Source organism: Anguilla rostrata, chromosome 8 (assembly GCF_018555375.3).
Source record: "Anguilla rostrata isolate EN2019 chromosome 8, ASM1855537v3, whole genome shotgun sequence".
Lineage (NCBI taxonomy): Eukaryota > Metazoa > Chordata > Actinopteri > Anguilliformes > Anguillidae > Anguilla > Anguilla rostrata.
The window spans coordinates 46,045,126-46,063,969 of NC_057940.1; the positions used below are offsets into that span (position 1 = coordinate 46,045,126).

At 42.2% G+C, this 18,844-nt stretch overlaps 1 protein-coding gene and 1 long non-coding RNA gene across 7 annotated transcripts in view; one reads left to right on the plus strand and one right to left on the minus strand.

Annotated features, from left to right (window-relative positions):
* csmd3b (CUB and Sushi multiple domains 3b) overlaps window positions 1-18,844 on the plus strand; it is a 919,486-nt gene that overhangs the window by 135,018 nt on the left and 765,624 nt on the right. For all 6 annotated transcript variants that reach the window (XM_064348440.1, XM_064348441.1, XM_064348442.1 and 3 more), the window contains exon 2: window positions 580-802. In XM_064348440.1, the coding sequence (XP_064204510.1) occupies window positions 580-802 (223 nt within the window). The remainder of the gene's footprint in view (window positions 1-579; window positions 803-18,844) is intronic.
* LOC135261815 (uncharacterized) overlaps window positions 1-18,844 on the minus strand; it is an 81,241-nt gene that overhangs the window by 26,394 nt on the left and 36,003 nt on the right. The gene's annotated exons all lie outside the window — the stretch shown is intronic.

Below are 18,844 nucleotides of genomic sequence, written 5' to 3' on the forward strand. Positions count from 1 at the left end.
CAATCTGAAACCTCCAGGACGTTGGGGTAATTTTAGAATTGCTTTCCCGTAGAAAAGAGGTGTCACCTGTTAACTGTCGCAAAACCAGATGCCAAGGTCTTACGGGCCACTCTGTCCCGACAATATCAGACTCTGCACCTGGCGAATTGCTTTACGACAGTCAGAGAGGAAATTCCACTCTATGCCTGTTCCCGTAGGCCTTACAATTGTAATGTGTGTGCGTGTGGCATAGTGGGTAAGGAACTGGGCTTGTAACTGAAAGGTCATAGGTTCAATTCTTGAGTAGGATGCTGTTGTTGTACCCTTGAGCAAGGTACTTAACCTGCATTGCTTCAGTATATATCATAGCTGTTTAAATGGATGCTATATAAAAAGTTGTGTAAATCGCTCTGGATAAGAGCGTCTGCTAAATGCCTGTAATGTGTGTGTGTGCGCGTGTGCGTTTAAATATCACTGCAGTTTACATACACACTTGTGAGGTTCTGGCATTACTCCTCAAGCTGGGTATCTTTCTATGTCCTCCAGAATATAGATGTCTTAATAATTTGTAGCTTATAAACTCTCTCTTCTCTCTTTCAGGTTTCGTATATACATGTGGTGGGACATTAAAAGGGAGGAACGGTACCATTGAAAGCCCTGGTTTTCCACATGGGTACCCAAATGGTGCAAACTGTACCTGGGTTATCGTAGCCGAGGAGGGGAACAGAATTCAGATTATCTTTCAGTCTTTTGCTGTGGAGGAGGAATACGACTTCTTATCACTGTATGATGGACGCCCTCACCCAGCAAATTTCAGAACAAGGTCAGTACCCACCCCACACCATGATTTATTTGCACACATGCACACACACAGACACACACATACATGCACACACACACACACACTTTCGAGAAGATCTTGATCAAAGAATGAAGGAGATACATCATTAGATGATGACAGATGGGAGAAGCGAAAAGCAGGAATAAAACTTAAAGATGTGAAAATGAGGAACTTGGAATGTTTACTGTCTACATGTTTTGGCAGAGATGGGTGTTGTGGTTCTTTTAAGGGACTTATATCATTTGACTCACTAAAGGATTTGTTCATGGATTTGTTCACTACTCTCATTCAGACATGTTCTCATTCTCATTTGCACCAGTCATGCAGAGACTTGAAATGGTAAATGGCTGGAGAAATCCCTATGCGGTGCTTCTCGTACTCATACTCTTCTTGTACTTGAACCACCTCAGTGACTTGAAATTGAAAAACTGCCCCAAAATAAATTCCTACAGTAGTGTACACTGTTATTATGCTACTAACATAATTTTTTTGTTAATTAAGTATTTAGCTGACATTTTTACAAGTTACTAAATCTCAATGTTTCACGAATGACACACTACTAGTTTTGACAGAAAGGCAGCATTGATAGCCTGATTTTACTATTCATCTAAATTGGAGTCTTGCTTCTGAGTAAATTTTTTCTTCTGACAGTAGGGAATCTACTGTGATGTATAGGAGCGTATATCTGTTCTTAGTGGTTGTGACCATGTTTAACAGTTAAACAGTCCTGTTTTGCAGTCAGGCAAACTAGATCCATTGCATGTTGCTGCGCTTGAAGTGATACCCACTCAGGCAGATGATGATCTGCTGAAAATCCACAACAAAATTTGCTTTGTGTAAATGTTGTTAATGTTCAGATTTATTAAGAGAATCACGCGAAGTTTCATCCAGTACAGTAAAAAGAATAAAAATGAAAGTGTTGATGGGTCTTGTAGTTTCAGTGGTAAATGCTTTTCAATGGGGTCTTGGGACCCTATTGAATGTGTTAGTAATGTTTTGTTAATCTTGCCAAAATGGTAAAAATGAGTAATAAAAATAAAGTGAAGTAGAATAGAATGGCACTCGGAGTCAACCCCAGCCCTAGAGTTGACCCCGACCCTGTCAGAGGTCAGAGTCGAGTGTCAACTGCCCATCACTAGCTCAGACATCAAAAATTTGCAGTTACAACATATATGAAACATTATATAGCCTACATTTACATCTAGGCAGCTATTAATATGACCTGAAACCTTAGGGCTAGCTAGCCAACTATATCAAACTAGTTTGACAGTTAGCTAGTCTTGCTAGCCAGACGTTGTCACGATCAATCCTACGAAAAAACATACCGTTAGCCACATGGTTTCACCGTTGCTTTACCAGATCTGACCCTGGATCCGTCATGTATATTTAGAACTTCAGAACAATGGAATTATTCAAATATGGAGAAGGTAGCTCGATTTTGTAAGTTATCATTATGTCTCCCCATGTTAAGTCTATGGGCAATTTGGTGTCCAAATTTTAAATGTTGAGGTCTCATTTAAATTTTATAAAGTCTACAGCCATTAAAATATAAAAAGCATGCATGTCTCAAAATAACCAATAGAATGATGGGTCTTGCGTCAGTATCAGTTAGGTTTAAATTGAGTTATGTTTGCACAAAAAAAGTATTTTTATGCCAGTTATATTGGGGTATCCACAACACAATAATGTCATAATGTAGCTATACCAAGGTCGGTAGTTGGGAAGTCCAAGGTGATTGTAGTCCACCTGCGAATGGCAGTGAGATTGGAAACATTGTAAATGTTGGGGTCCAAAAATTGCTGTTTTACATGGGAGAGCTGACCAATGCACTGCACTTAGTATAATGAATATGCTAATTGGCAACTTCCCATGCCCTTAAGGCCCCACCCACTTCCTCGTCCCCCACGTAAGGGTAAAGCCACACATGCTCTGACAAGTTCACCTGGCATCGCTTTTGCCTTCCGCCGTCTGCCGCTTGTGAGCGTGTTTTTTTAATTTCTAAAACAGTGTTCATTAAATTTACATTGATTGTACATTTTGTAATCCGCACACAGCAATAATTTACGACTTCTTCTTAACAGAACTATGTGCAATGGGGAAATAAAATTAGAAATCGGGAGACAGTTTACACATCAGATCTTTCATCTGTCTGGTTATTGTGCCATGTTTCCCGGACTTCTGGTCACTCCGCCGGCTTGCCTTGCATTGCCAGCTATCCCAGCATGCATTGTGGACACAAAGATTTGATTTATATTGAATGGAAGGGATTATGAATTTGCTTCTCGTCTGAGAATGTATGGCTTTCGTATAAGCTGGCTTAATGTGCACTTCATTCCATGACGGCAACTCGAGGCAACATTGGTGAAATACAGCCATACATGTTTGAGCCTGAGACGGACTCACAGTCTGAAGAAGACGCTTCTGTTCCCCAAAATCGGTGACTCGTGGATGTATCTAAATAGTAAGTTTAGTTCTCTGTTTGCATTTAGTGATATCATTCTCTATCAGTTTGCAACTACTGACAACTACTGCACTAGCTAGGTAGTAAGGTAGCATTAGTCATAGGTAGATGGATTTCAATATCTGAGCTGCGAGCAACTTATATAACAATGACTTTGCTGAGCTATTGATAGTAGACCCATGATAGTAGACCCAAGTTGTTCGCTACCACAGTAAGGCTCTTCTCTACTTATGTTATCTGTGCTTTGCTTAGCTTATGGACAGCTCAAATTGTGGGCAAGATACAGCTATCCAAATTGTGTGTACCTATGACTAATGTAAGGTAAGGTAAGGTAATCTTTATTATCCCCGAGGGGCAATTTGTTGCACAGCCAGCAGTAAATACAAACATCGACAACAAGCAACACACACCAATCAACACACAAACAATTCATACAAAAAAAATTCATACTATTTAAAAGGCCAATAGCAGCAGGGACAAAGTTTTTAAATCTATTGGTCCTGCATCTTGGCAGATTATATCTGCAACCAGATGGAAGTAACGTGAACGACATAGGGGCGACATAGCTCAGGAGGTAAGACCGATTGTCTGGCAGTCGGAGGGTTGCCGGTTCAAACCCCGCCCTGGGCATATCGAAGTGTCCTTGAGCAAGACACCTAACCCCTAACTGCTCTGGTGAATGAGAGGCATCAATTGTAAAGCGCTTTGGATAAAAGCGCTATATAAATGCAGTCCATTTACCATTTAACTCACTGAACAAGGGGTGACTAGGTATGCAAGGATTGACTGGGCCTTCTTTATGGCTCTGGTTTTGTGCAGTTGGGAGAGGTCATTTAGGTTTGTTCCTGCAATTTTACTAAACATTCTGACAATCCCTTCTAACCTGTTCCTGTTTTTCAAGGTAAGTGACCCAAACCAGCAAATAAAAGAGAAGGTGAGAACAGACTCAATAAAACAAGAATGAAACATTCTCATAAAAGTGGAGTCAACATTAAAACTTCTGAGCTTTCGATAAAAGTACATACGCTGATGGGCCTTTGCACAGACAACATCAGTATTTGGTTCAAAGGTTAACTTATCGTCGATTATTGTTCCCAAATACTTGTACTGTTGAACAACTTCAACAGCCTGGCCATAAATAGCAGCAGGAAGAATAGTGGGAGGCTTCTTCCTAAAGTCGATTATTATTTCCTTTGTTTTAGACAAATTTATGTCCAGGAAGGAGCGTTTGCACCAGTCACTAAATTCATCCACCACTGGACCATGGTTAGTGTCATTATTACTGAACAGGGACACAATGACAGAATCATCCGCGAACTTGATGATATGTCTGCCCTCATAATGACACTGACACTCATTCGTATACAAAACAAATAAAAGTGGTGAGAGGACACATCCCTGGGGGGAACCAGTGGAGGATAAAAGGGCATCAAATAAAACACCATTTCACCTTTTGAGATCTATCAGTTAAAAAGTCAACCAGTCAACATATTAAAACAGGGTCAATGTTGTGGGTGCTGGTAAAATGTGAGGTTGGATACAGTTAAAAGCTGAGGAGGAGTCAATAAAAAGCAATCGTACAAAATTCTTTGCACCATCCAGGTGATCCAGAACCATGTTAAGTAGGGTGCCTGTTGCATCCTCAACACCCCTGCCTGCCCTATAAGCAAATTGGAGTGGATCCTATTTTGTCTGAGTTGCACGCAAAATTTCCTCTTTTATAATCTTCTCAAAGATTTTCATAAAGAGAGCAGTGCCACAGGACTATAGTCATTTAGTGATTTTGGTGCTTTAATCTTGGGCACAGGTACAATCACTGAATTCTTCCAGAGACAAGGAACCATATGAAGTTGAAGTGACTTCATGAAGATGAAGGAAAACATGTCAGACAACGGTTCTGTACAGTTCTCAAGAAGTCGACCGCCAATATTATCTGGACCAGGACTTTTTCTCTCCTTCTCCCCCCTGAAGAGTTTAAAACCCTTGTCACTATCAACATGTATCAATTTCTGCTCTGGGCAAGCATTTCTATACACAGACAGTTCCTTGCTAAAATCATAAGTATTAAAACGACTTAGACTGCATGCCCATCATAGACTTCACGCCCTCCCATGCTGGGCGTGAATTACCAGTACTCAGTAGGGTGTCTACTTTGCCCAGGGCTGGCCCTAGGATTTTGGTGGCCGTAAGCAAATCTGTCCCAGCGGGGGAAGGGGGGGGGGGGGGTGCTGGATTCTGTCGAGCTGGGGGAGGGGGCGGGGTTCGCTTGGTAAAATCCTTCTTACATTACATTGTTATGAAATGTTTGGTTGCCATTCCATTTACAATTTATACCGCTAGTTCCGCAATAGGGGATAAATAACGTAATTGCAAAAATAACGTTATTTACCTTAGATAAACATTGGATCGTGTGGCACCCCCTCATGGTCGTGTGGCCCTCCTAGCGGTTGTGGCCCTAAACAACCGCATAGACCGTTTATACCATGGGCCGGCCCTGACTTTGCCCTTATATTTGGTAAATGTGAAAATGTTTCATTCTTGTTTTATTGAGTCTGTTCTCACCTTCTCTTTTATTTGCTGGTTTGGGTCACTTACCTTGAAAAACAGGAACAGGTTAGAAGGGATTGTCAGAATGTTTAGTAAAATTGCAGGAACAAACCTAAATGACCTCTCCCAACTGCACAAAACCAGAGCCATAAAGAAGGCCCAGTCAATCCTTGCATACCTAGTCACCCCTTGTTCAGTGAGTTAAATGGTAAATGGACTGCATTTATATAGCACTTTTATCCAAAGCGCTTTACAATTGATGCCTCTCATTCGCCAGAGCAGTTAGGGGTTAGGTGTCTTGCTCAAGGACACTTCGACACGCCCAGGCCGGGGTTTGAACCGGCAACCCTCCGACTGCCAGACAATCGCTCTTACCTCCTGAGCTATGTCGCCCCATATTTAAGTTTAGCAAGTTTAAGTTCCTTCTTAACTTGCTTCTGCAACGAGTGTCATCCCCCTATTTAAAACTAATGTTCCTGTGTTTTTAACAGATTTGAACACCCATAGTTTGTTATTAAGAAAAATATAAATTTATTTCTGGGGATTACTAAATCTTCACAAAAATGTATATATGCGGAGACAGTCTCAGTGAGTTAATCCAAATCGAAGCAAACATTTTTAAATAAATATCAATCTGTGCAATTGTAACAATCCTGGAGACACTGAAAAGACTCATCTGACCAGACCGAGCATCGCTCAGGTTTTGTTCTCTTCAGGACAGGTTTGTAGATCGGAGCCAAATAAACGACATTGTGATCGGACATGTTAAGAGGAGCTCTGCGCAAAGATTTGTAAGCTCCTTTAATTGAACCATAACAAAGGTCTAAACATTTCATATGCCTAGTAGGACAAGTTACATATTGATAGAAGTTACTAAGCGACTTTCCAGGCTTACGGTGATTGAAGTTGCCCATAACAAAGTTAGGTGCGTCCGGTGTGATACTCTGTAGCCTGTGCACTGTTTTCGCAATAGCCCAGGTTGCGGTGTCAACATTAGCCATTGGGTGAATATACACAAGTGTAACAAATATCTGTGGAAATTCCGTTGGTAAATAAAACGGTCGTAGAGAAACAGACAAAAGTTCAATGTCTGGAGTGCACAATTTTTCCCTGACAGCATCTGTGTTGCACCAGTTTTTGTTGACATATAAACACAATCCTCCTCTGAGTGATTTCCCAGTCACTGCTGAGTCTCTATCAATTTGCAGCGGTACCCCAAAACCATCGATTTCCAGATCGGTTTGTAGGTCCTTCTTCTTGAGCCTCGTCTCAGACAAGTCAATAAGACAGGCATTCCTGAATTCCGATAGGAACTTGACATTCGCCTGCAGTTCATCAACCTTGTTACGGAGGGACTGTACATTGGCAAGGATGATGGATGAGGGAAGGGGAATCCCCCAATGGCCTAACATGTATTATGTGGGTTTGGTAGCTATTCACATTTAGTAACAAATTCAACCTAAAAAAGGTGAGCGTAGGTACCGTAGTAGGTACTGTACTTGTAGCCAATAGGCTACCAACTGCCTAAATTACATTCGCAAAGTAGATCTCAGTACTATCGTAAATACATACTGATCGATTTAGACAACCAGCCAATGACGATTTCTGTAGCTTATTTAGCAATGAGCTACAAAGGATACCTATGAAAAGTGTAGATAGCAAAAGTTCCCTTTTCAGACATCAGTTAATAAAATAGATAAATACTTAAATGTTAAGGTCAACTTGCTGCTGTGGTCCCAGTATATAAAGTAGTCATGGTATTGTTTCAAAAACAATAACTTCAAAACCCATCGACTTTTGCACGAGGCACTGGAAGCAGTCATCTGTAAAATGTGTGCTACAACCACAGATTCCCTCTATGCTCTCAAGTATATACACTTGATTCTTATAAACATAAACTCTTCCATTTTTGTTATAGAACAAGATCTTTGGGTAATGAGTGGAATGAAGTTCCTCCCTCAGGAGTGCATCCTAAAATTGTGCCGTCTGCCATGTTCAACAGACGAACGGTCACAACAATGTCACTAGTTTGGTTTCTGTGCAGTAAGGTTTCAGTTTGTAGGTTCAACATTTGTGACATCACAGATTTTGCTGGTTCGTGTTCACTTCCAACTCAGATTTCAAGGAAGTATGGAGCAACTACATGGCAATAATGTGAAAAGGGGGTTCTGGTGACAAGTTCTGCATAAACATAAATCTGTATAGTGAAAATCATGCTGCCAAGAGGAGTTAACCATTTAAAAAACACATCTTTGAGTGGAGGCGTTCTTTAACCTTATGAACCCGAAGATGCCTTTTGGCATCACAATTGACTACAATTCGTTGTTGACGAAGATCTCCGTAATTTCCGAAGCTGACTTGTTTTTCTTTATTTTATCAATGAGGGGAGGGTCTAAACTTTGAGTGGCATGTAATTTGTAGCCATTCAGGTGCAATCTATGGTGCTTTAACTATGTCAACAAATCACGCGTCGGAGAGGACTGTGCCATAGCTCATGCTGAACTTTGTTAGTTTGAGAGGATGAATAAGTACTTTTATTTGGCATGGATCCATTTGTAGACAATATTGGGTGAGTTCGTTTAGTCTTTGAATCTGTCATTATGCTGAGAAATTGGTAAACCATTTTTATTGATAGTATTTGCGTTTCTCTGCAAATGCGTGAAAACACGCTGGTATAATAAAACAAGGACGGTAAATATATATATAATCTGCATCATTCCGTTGCTACCATTAATGTAACAAACTTTCTTGTGTCTACAGCTGCAGTTTCTTGCTGCACTTATTAATATTGAATATAAACAAAAGACAATTTATGCTGCCAATGTCTAAATAAATAATATGGTACTCTGTGCGCAGCACGCAGGTAGCAGGGATGGCAAATTGATATTTTGTTTTCTTTCAATGTCGTATTTTTTATTTGAAATATTTATTATTATTCTAGCTGTCTCTGAGGCACTCTGAAATGTGCATTTTCTGCTAAGCTAAGCAATGGATTGGAATAAGTGTCTGACGCCTTTTTTTTTCTCAGGGAACTGCTATCAGCATGTCAATGCATTGCCCCGCCTCCAATACCCTCAGCTCTTCAATTAACTCCCCCTGCCCCCCTCCTCTCCCCCGTAACTCCAACAGCAGTGAAAATAATATAGTAATAATAAAGTGATATTTTAGTTTTCTTTGTAGTTTACTATTGTTCAAAAACAAAACAAAAAAAGATTATACCATAAATAAAAATATCTTTGGTATATAGTATATATATTATGGTATATAGCTCTTGGGCATTAGTTACAATATATATATATATATATATATATATATATATATATATATATATAGTATTTCAATTGTGCTTTTGGAATAAAAACATATTTCTATCAACATTTTTAGATCTAGTGTCCTTTCTGGTGCAAGGCTCAGGTGCCAGGCTCTTCATGTACATAATGCCACATTGTAAAGCAATGGCAAAGTTCAATTGATATGATATTTGGTGTGGGTACTACATAGCTACACCTTGGACTTACATTGCAGCGCATTTTCACTGTGGTGAGACATGTACTTTACATTACAATATTACAAATAACATATTTTATATTAATATATTAATACTTTACAAATAACATATTTTTTCATAAAACGTAAATTAATTTTTTTTTGCTTTGAACTGCTATATTTGATTATCTAACTCATAGAAGTAGAATTTTTTAGATTTGGGTTGCCAAGAGGATTCTGATAAAACTGGTATGTAATACTTGGGGCTTCTTCTTAATTACCATGTTTAAAAAACTGTAAAAAAAAAAAAAGAAAAAAAAGAAAAAAAGAAACGAACCATTTCCGCCTAGGGGTTAAAGCTTTTGGATTTTAGATCAAAATATTTATATGGAACAACAGTACAAATTATCAGCTTTTATTTAATGGTATTTACTGTACGTGCATATATATTTTAGCATTTTACAGAAACAGGTGTTTTTGTGTTGAGTCTCCACATTTTCTGCCATGCAAAATCAAGTTAACTGATGACTGACAGGTGTTAACTGTTGCTCAGGTGTTTCCTTTTGCATGGATTGTTCACACATTGAGCAGTAGTGAGTGTCTAGTCTTGGTTTTAGCCTTTGTTTTTATCTGTGTAGTCAGAGGAATACACCATCATGAAGACCAGTGAACTAACTATGGCTAAAAAACAGCTAATCTGTAAACTGAGAGAACAGAATAATTCATGAAGAAGGATGGCACAGAAACTGTGTATATCAAGTATAGCAGTTTGTAAAGTCTTGGAAACAAAAGAACCACTATTGGACAACTGCAGTTGATGACAGATGAATCCTAAGAGCTGTCAATAAAAACCCTAAAACAATGATCCGTGACATCACCAACATTTTCCAGAGAGCAGCAGTGAAAAGACCTCAAGCTACCATTTGCAGAAGAGCTGGAGAGCAGAATTGTCGAGGCTATACTGCAAGATGCAAACCTCTCATGAGCAGCAGCAATTGAAAGGTTAAATTAGAATTCACCGAGACAAGCCAGAAGAATTCTGGAACAAAATTTTATGAACAGATGAGACCAAAATAAACCTTTTCCTAAATGATGTCATGTCGGAAGTATGGAGAAAGGACCAGCCCATGATCCAAAGCGCCACTCTCCCACTTATATGAAATATGGAGTCAGTAGTGTCATGGCTTGGGCACATATGGCTGCTTCTGGAACAGGCTTGCTCATTTTTATTGATGATGTAATGGAGGGTGGCAGGAGTAAGATGAATTTGGAAGTGTACTGACAGATTTTGTCTGGCTATGTACAAAGAAATTCTTCCAGCCTCATCAGCTGGCATTTCATCCTGCAGCAAGACACTGACCCCATACACACTGCCCATGCAACATTTATCAATGGAAAAAAAGTAGAAGGTTTTGTACAGGCCAAGCCAGTCACCAGATTGAAATCAGATCGAGCATGCATTTCACTTGGTGAAGAGGAGACTGAAGACAGAAATGCCCAGAAAGGCAGATCAGATAAAAGAGGCTTCAGTGAAGGCCTGAAAAGGCATTTACGAAGATACCGAATGTTTGGTGATGTCAATGGCTTTTAGATTTGATGCAGTTATCACATTTCACATATCACAAGGGCTATGCAATCAAATATTAGACTTTATTGCTTTGGTTTACTTTTAAATGAATGCCTTAATTTACTTTTGCACAGCTGTAAAACCATTTTTTTTCTGTAAAATGGTAAATCATGTAAATATATGCATGTAAATACCATGAAATAAAAGCTGATTGTCTGTACATTTGTCTCATATTCATCTTTTGTTCTCAAGTACAAAAGCCTTGAGTATATAACAAAATGACACAATAGATGAGGCCAAAAGTTTACCTAAACCTAGGCTAAAGACATCCAAATTATTTTTTTCCACAACTCCATACATTTCATGTTACCATACATTTCCGTGTTAAGTCAGTTACGGTATCTACTTTATTTCCATTAGAGGTCATTTAAAAATAACAGCTAAGAGACAGATTTATTTCAGCTTTTATGTACTATATCAGATTTTCAGTGGGTCAAAAGTTTACATACGCTTTGTTAGTATTTGGTGGCATTGCCTTTTAATTGCTTGACTTGAATGAAACACTTGGGGTAGCCTTCCACAAGCTTCTCACAATACTTTGCTGGAATTTTTGCCCATTCCTCCTGACAGAACTGGTCCTCCTTGCTCGGACACACTTCAGTTCAGTCCACAAATTTTCTATGGGATTCAGGTCAGGGCTTTGTGATGGCCACTCCACTACTTTCACTTTGTTGTCTTTGAGCCATTTTGTTACATCTTTGGAGGTATGCTTAGGATCATTGTTCTGCTGGAAGACACCAAGTTTGAACTTTCTAGCTGATGTCTTGAGGTGTTGCTTCAGTATTTCTAGATAATCTTTCTTCCTCATGGTGCCATCTATTTTCTGAAGTGCACCAGTCCCTTTTCCAGCAAAACACCCCCACAACATGATGCTGCCACACCCGTGCTTCACAGTTTGGATGGTGTTCTTCAGATTAAAAGCCTCACCCTTTTTCCTCCATACATAGCTCTGATGATTATGGCCAAACAGTTCAATTTTTGTTTCATCAGACCGGAGAACACTCCTCCAAAAGGCTAGGTCCTGGTGATCACCTGCAAACTTCATTCTTGATTTTTTATGCTGGTCTTGAAGTAGGGGCTTCTTCCTTGCATGACAGCCTTTCAGGCCATGGTGATTTAGTATTCTCTTAATGGTGGATGTAGATACTTTGGTACCTGATGCCTCCAACTCCTTCACCAGTTCCTTTGTTGTTGTCTTGGGGTTCAGTTGAACCCTTCAGACCAAAGTTCGTATAGCACTGGGAGTTAATTTGTGCTTCCTTCCTGAATGATGCAGTGTCTGTGTGGTCCAATATTTTTATATTTGCATGCAATTGTTTGTACAGATACTCGTGGTATCTTCAGTTGTTTGGAAATTGCTCCTAAAGAGGAACCGGACTTGTGGAGGTCCACAATTTCTTTCTTAGGTCTTGGCTGAGTTGCTTGGATTTTCTCATGGTATCAAGGGCAAAAAGACAGTGGCTCTAAAGCTAGGCCCTTAAATACAGCCACAGGTGCCAATTAACTCCCAATTGACTGCTAATTATGACAATTAGCCAATCAGAAGCTTCTAAAAATTCATTACATCAATTTCTGGAATCTTCCAGACTGTTTAAAGAGAGATTTAACTTGGTGTATGTAAACTTTTATCCAGAGCGACGTACAACAAGTGCATCAGTTCAAGGTGCAGAGGTGCAGAAAAACACACTAGAGTGAAGTAAAGATCGTAGTGCCAGAAGTGACCACATAGATCAGGACTCCAACCCTGTAGGGTAACCTGTTCAGCAAATAAACAAAACAATCCTGCCAAGTACAAAACTAGCACTGAAATCACATTTGCCTAGAGGGGCAAAATTTAGATTTTAGAGGGGAAAAATTCACCGATTACTGATATGGCGGCCAATATAGCGAATTTTTGAACTGGAATGAAAATAGACTTTTTATATGTGGATTTTGCACCGATTTTGCACCGAATTTGCAGCGATATGACTATGGAAAGGTACTCAGAAGGCTGCTTTGTTAACCCCTTAGCGCACATGCCAAATCTGGCCAATCCTTTCCCATTTAGGGGGTACCCTATTTAAAGCTTTATAACTCCAAATGTGAACACCACAGAGGCTTGAAAAATGATTCAAATGAAGCAAGACATTTGTAACATTTACAATACTAGCTAGTTAGATTACTTTATATTCATAATAATTCAAAATAAAGTGCCACAAATGCAATTGTCTAGGCAAAATAAATCTACGAATTTGCTCTTTTTTAGTTTGCAATGAAATACTGGGAGATTGCATACACTGTATACAGCAGGTTAAAGTATACATGTCCTGGATCAAAAACATCTTGATCCAAGTTCATAAAATCTAAGGGTGGCTATGTAGAGCTACTAAAGATCTATGAAGCAAAAACTAAGCAGTGTACCCAGTGTCTCCAAATCTACCCAAAATGTCTAAATTATACATTGCTGTAAATCACAACAAATTCACGTATTTCACGACAAATCAACTGTTTTTACTCAAGAAACTCACTGTTGAATCATTTTCAAGTGGGAATTACAAGTTTTCCATCAGTGCAGTGGTCTAAAATAGCTAGGGGTCCAGAAACATATCCACAATCTCTCCAAAAAGGAATATAATGCTTTTTGTCCATTGTAAAGCATATAAATGACCCCTTATGAAGGTTTAAGATGAAACATTGATATCAGATTAAAAAATAATGCTAAATGATTGTCACACAATGCTGTACAGTACCTGAATATGTAATAATTCATTTTTGTATGTATTTCTATACTCTGTACTCTCGTATGTTTTCTGGTATGGGGATGGGACAATATGGAAACAATTTTCAACCGTCCACCACATTTTGGCAATGTTCCAACTCTCTCGTCATCACTGTTGAATGCATCACAAAAACTATTACACTACTAACTAACACTTACATTACAGTGTGAAGTATCCACATTATCTAATATCACTAACATATTTGAAGACACTCAATTTCAAAAATAACGTATATAACCAAAATATTTTGAGCAGTAATACTTACATAGCAATGATGAAATTTTATCTGTGTTCAGTAGATAGAGACAGAGACAGTAAATCAATGATATAGTCTAACTGCTTCTGTTTTTCTCCAGAAAATAATGTCAGATATGTCTATCAGCAAACATATGGCTTAGCTATGCCCAAAAGTCCTCAATAATAATAGTATTTTCCTAGAAATTGCGAAAAATCGTTGACAACGTTTTGTTAGGTGCAACGTCTTTTACTGCTACCACAGAGTGAATTCGATGAAGACATTTTACGGTTACGCTGACCTATAAAATGCTATTCCAAAATTAGACATGTTATACATCGTTAGAAAGCTTATACTCTTACAGAGTAAACTTCCGCCCGAGCAGGTAGTACTGGAGTGCGGAGAGGGCCCATTTAATGGCAAGGGCCTCGCGCTCAACAGCAGCATACTGGGATTCACTCGAGCGGAGCTTACGGCTCAGAAATAACACGGGGTGCTCCTCATCGCCGTGTACCTGGGACAGAACCGCGCCCACCCCCGTCTCTGACGCATCCGTTTGGACCAGGAAGGGCCGGTCGAAGTCCGGGGTATGGAGGACCGGGTCCGAGCACAGGGCGGCCTTCAGGTCCTGGAACGCCCTCTCCTGCTCGGGGCCCCACAGCAGTTTCTCCGGTGACCCTTTTCGTGTGAGGTCGGATAAGGGTGCGGCTGTGGAGGAGAAATGAGGGATAAAACGCCTGTAGTACCCGGCCAACCCCAGGAAGGAACGTACCTGGGTCTTGGTGGCAGGCCGGGGCCAGTTCTTCACGGCCTGCACCTTCTTATCTTGGGGCTTGAGCAGGCCCCGACCGATGGTGTAGCCCAGATACTGTGCCTCGTTTTGCGCTATGCAGCATTTGGCGGGATTGGCGGTGAGGCTAGCTTGTCGCAGCGCCCCCAAAACAGCCTGGACATGAATCAGGTGGTCGGCCCAGGTGCAGGAGTGGATTACCACATCGTCCAAGTAGGCTGCTGCATAGCGCTGGTGTGGCCAGGGTACGATGTCCATCAAGCGCTGGAACGTTGCGGGTGCCCCATGGAGCCCGAACGGCAGGACCCGATACTGGAACTGGCCCACTGAGCTGGTGAAGGCAGTCTTCTCCTTAGCCGACTGGGTGAGGGGGACCTGCCAATAACCTTTGGTTAGGTCCAGGGTTGTAATAAAGCGGGACTCACCCAGTCGCTCAAGTAACTCATCCGCCCGGGGCATGGGGTACGCGTCGAAGTCGGACACAGCGTTGAGACGTCTGAAGTCATTACAGAAGCGCAGGGAGCCATCGGGTTTGGGCACGAGGACTATGGGGCTCGACCAAGGGCTGCAGCCCTCCTCAATGACTCCCATTGCTCTCATCCTCTCAATCTCCTCCACGACGGCTGCTTTCCGTGCTTCCGGGATCCTATATGGGCGTATGTTCACCACGGTGCGCTCTGGCGTACGGATATAGTGCTCCATTAAGGTGGTACGACCTGGGAGAGGGGAGAACACATCACGGTTTTGGTCAACTAGTTCTCTCACCTCTTGGACCTGGCGGGGGCTCAGGTCAGCACCATATCGCACAGCCTCCCGTGGCGCAGGGGTTGTTTCTTCTGTGGTGAACATCGCCGCCGTTGCTGCTGCAGGACCCTCTACCCACCTCTTGAGCAGATTTACATGATACACCTGCTGCGGTTTCCGGTGTCCGGGCTGGTCAACGCGGTAGTTCACTGGTCCCACTCGCTCTTTGACAGTATAGGGTCCCTGCCAGGTGGCAAGAAACTTATTTTCAGGAGTGGGTACGAGCAGAAGTACACGGTCACCTGGCCGGAACTCTCGGGGTTGAGCGAGCCGATTATATGTCCGCTGCTGGGCACGTTGGGCTTCCACCATGTGCTCTCGCACCACTGGCATGACACTTGATATGCGGGTGCGCATCTCCTCCACGTGTTCGACTAGGCTCCGGTGCGGTGATGGCTGTTTCTCCCAGGCTTCTTTGGCGAGGTCCAGGAGTCCCCTCGGCCACCGCCCATACAGCAGCTCAAAAGGGGAGAAGCCAGTGGAAGCCTGGGGCACCTCCCGAATAGAAAAGAGCACATACGGCAGGACCTGGTCCCAGTCCTTGCCATCAGCAGCGACTATCTTCCGGAGCATCCGCTTCAACATCTGGTTGAACCGCTCAACCAGCCCATCCGTTTGCGGGTGATACACTGACGTACGGAGGTGTTGTACTCGCAGCAGGTGACATATGTCCGCCATTACCTTGGACATGAATGGAGTGCCTTGGTCCGTAAGGATTTCTTTTGGTATGCCGACCCAGCTGACGAGGTGCACCAGCTCACGAGCAATGGCCTTGGAGGTGGCGAACCGATCAATGGCAACCCGGTCGAGGATCTGCTCCACAGACAGGCGTTCGAGTTGGAGCCAACGGGTAACCAACCTCCAGAGTGACGCCATCTGGCTGCGTGCGTTGACCCCCGGTTGGTAGGCCCAGGTGGCAACCTGTTGTCCGGCGGATGTGGGGGATACACGGGCCCTGGCTAGTATCTCCCTCTTCAGCCTGTGGTAGTCCCGGGCTTCTGTGGCGCCCAGGTCTTGGTACGCTTGTTGGGCCTCGCCGGTGAGGAAGGGAGCGAGGGTGTCTGCTATCTCCCGGGGATCCCATAACTCGCGCTCGGCCACCCGCTCAAAGGTGTGGAGGTAGGCCTCCACGTCATCGGCCTCAGTCATTTTTGTCAGGACGTCCTTAGCCTTCATCCTGCTGACCGGGAGCAGCACGGCAGACGCGCCGTGAGCCTGGACCACCTCGGTGAGCTGGACGACCTGTTCAGCCATGACCTGGGCAGCATGTTGTTGTCCCAGGTTAGCCTCCACGAGCGCCAGTAAGAGGTCCTCCATATCGCAGCTAAATTGGGGGAACACAAGACTAATGAAAGGGGGGGGGTACAAACAAACAAAAAAAAATTTTTTAATTTTTTTTAATCTACCGCGAGAACGAGTGTAATACTTGAGCTCGAGGTAGTTAGCTGCATTCTGCTATTGCTCCGTGCCTATGCCCGCATTCTCCACCACTGTGGCACCGTACTGGGCATGACGGTGCAGGCGGGGCGGCACAGAAATACACAGACCGGAGGTTTGGGGAAAAATAGCCCAACAGGGCCTTTTATTTAACAAAAATTATATACAAAAACAAAACCGGGGGATCCCTCTTCAAAGCAGGAAGAGGGATGTGATCCTGCGTCTCCACCGGATTCTGAAAAGTAGGGAAAAAGTTACAAACAGGTATCAACAGCTCTTCTGCAGCCCAAAAACCCTCTCTTCAAGGGAGACAAAGGCCTCCTTTTAAGCTCCCAGCCCATTTCCCTGGAGTGGCGGCAGCTGTGTCGCCTCATTGATTGCAGGTGCGTTGAGTGCAAAGGAGGGAGTTGGGGAATTTCCAGGTTGCCGCTCTCCAAGGTTCTGTGGCTGGGCTTCATAGCGTGGCGCTGTCCCGGGTCCTGAAGAGTGGTGGCAGGTTTGAGCTGATGCCTATAAGGCTGGGAGGGGCACTGCGGGGGCATGTCCCGATCCACGCCACACAAGCCAGACTGTACTAAAAAGGGCGCCATAAACAACACGTGTGATATTACGCACAGCTATTTTGGAAGGTACCCGGGCATCACAAATGCGCGTATATTTCACAGGGAGCGTATCTATGTTCTCAGGGGCCTAAGTTTTACTGCACCTGGCGAAATGTTGTGAACAATTTTTCATAATTTCTAGGAAAATATTATTATTATTGAGGACTTGTGAGCATAGCTAAGCCATTTGTTTGCTGATAGACCTAGCTGACATTGTTTCCTGGAGTAAGACAGAAAATCATTGATTTACTGTCTCTGTCACAGATAAGATTTCATGTACAGCTGGGGAACATAGGACCCTGGGAACATAGGAATGACCCCTATTCAAAGACAATATATGACGACTCAGTCTCAAAAGGGACATCTCTCTTACCAATGGTAAGGTTGTATATTGTATATTCAATATTTAGTCCCAGATATTGACTGTAGAATGACATATCATTTTTTTAAACTTTGTCTCGTTTATTTTGTTATTCAGTGAGTAGCGTTTTCATTGCTGCATTGGCTTATCTTTGGGCTATTGTCGGGTTTATCTTGTTGCTATGACGGAATACGATTTTGAGTGGTGAAAGAATATTTTTATGAATGCCCAGATAGACAATATTGTCCATTATGGGTAGGGGTTGTAGTTGCAGATGTGACTGCAGGGAGGGGGTGCATGTTAAATGAAGACCAGAGCGACAATGGTGGTGCTGCGAAACTCCGTTTTCGGCATAGTTGTCATGTATTGTCTACTAATGAAACTAAAATAAAGCATTTGTTTTTAAGTCGTACTTTGGTTGCAGTAGCACTGAATGTCTGAGATTAGTAATCTCAGCACCCCGGCATGCCGACCACTAGGGGCTTTGCGCTAAGTGGTTAAACAAATAACTTATTAAAGAATATTTAACATTATTATATTATTATTATAATATTAACATTATTAACCATTGTTAACCAATTTTAGAAATGAACACTGAGAAAATAGTTCCAGGTCACATAAACCTTGTTGATGTTGTGGGCAGCGAGAAACACTAGATGGAGTGCTAGGAGCGCCCATGTGTCAGTGTTAAAAAAATAATAATTTTTTTAAATCGGTCCGACATATCGGCCACATGTCGTCCTTGACTACTGATACAGATATGATCCAAAAATGCAAATATCGGCCCGATATATCGGCTGTCCGATATGTTGGTCGGGCTCTATTTATCCGAAAGACGGCATCTCCTACAGCACAGTGTCCCCATCACTGCACTAGGGCAGTGGGGTTTATTTGACCATTGGGGAGAGTGCCCCC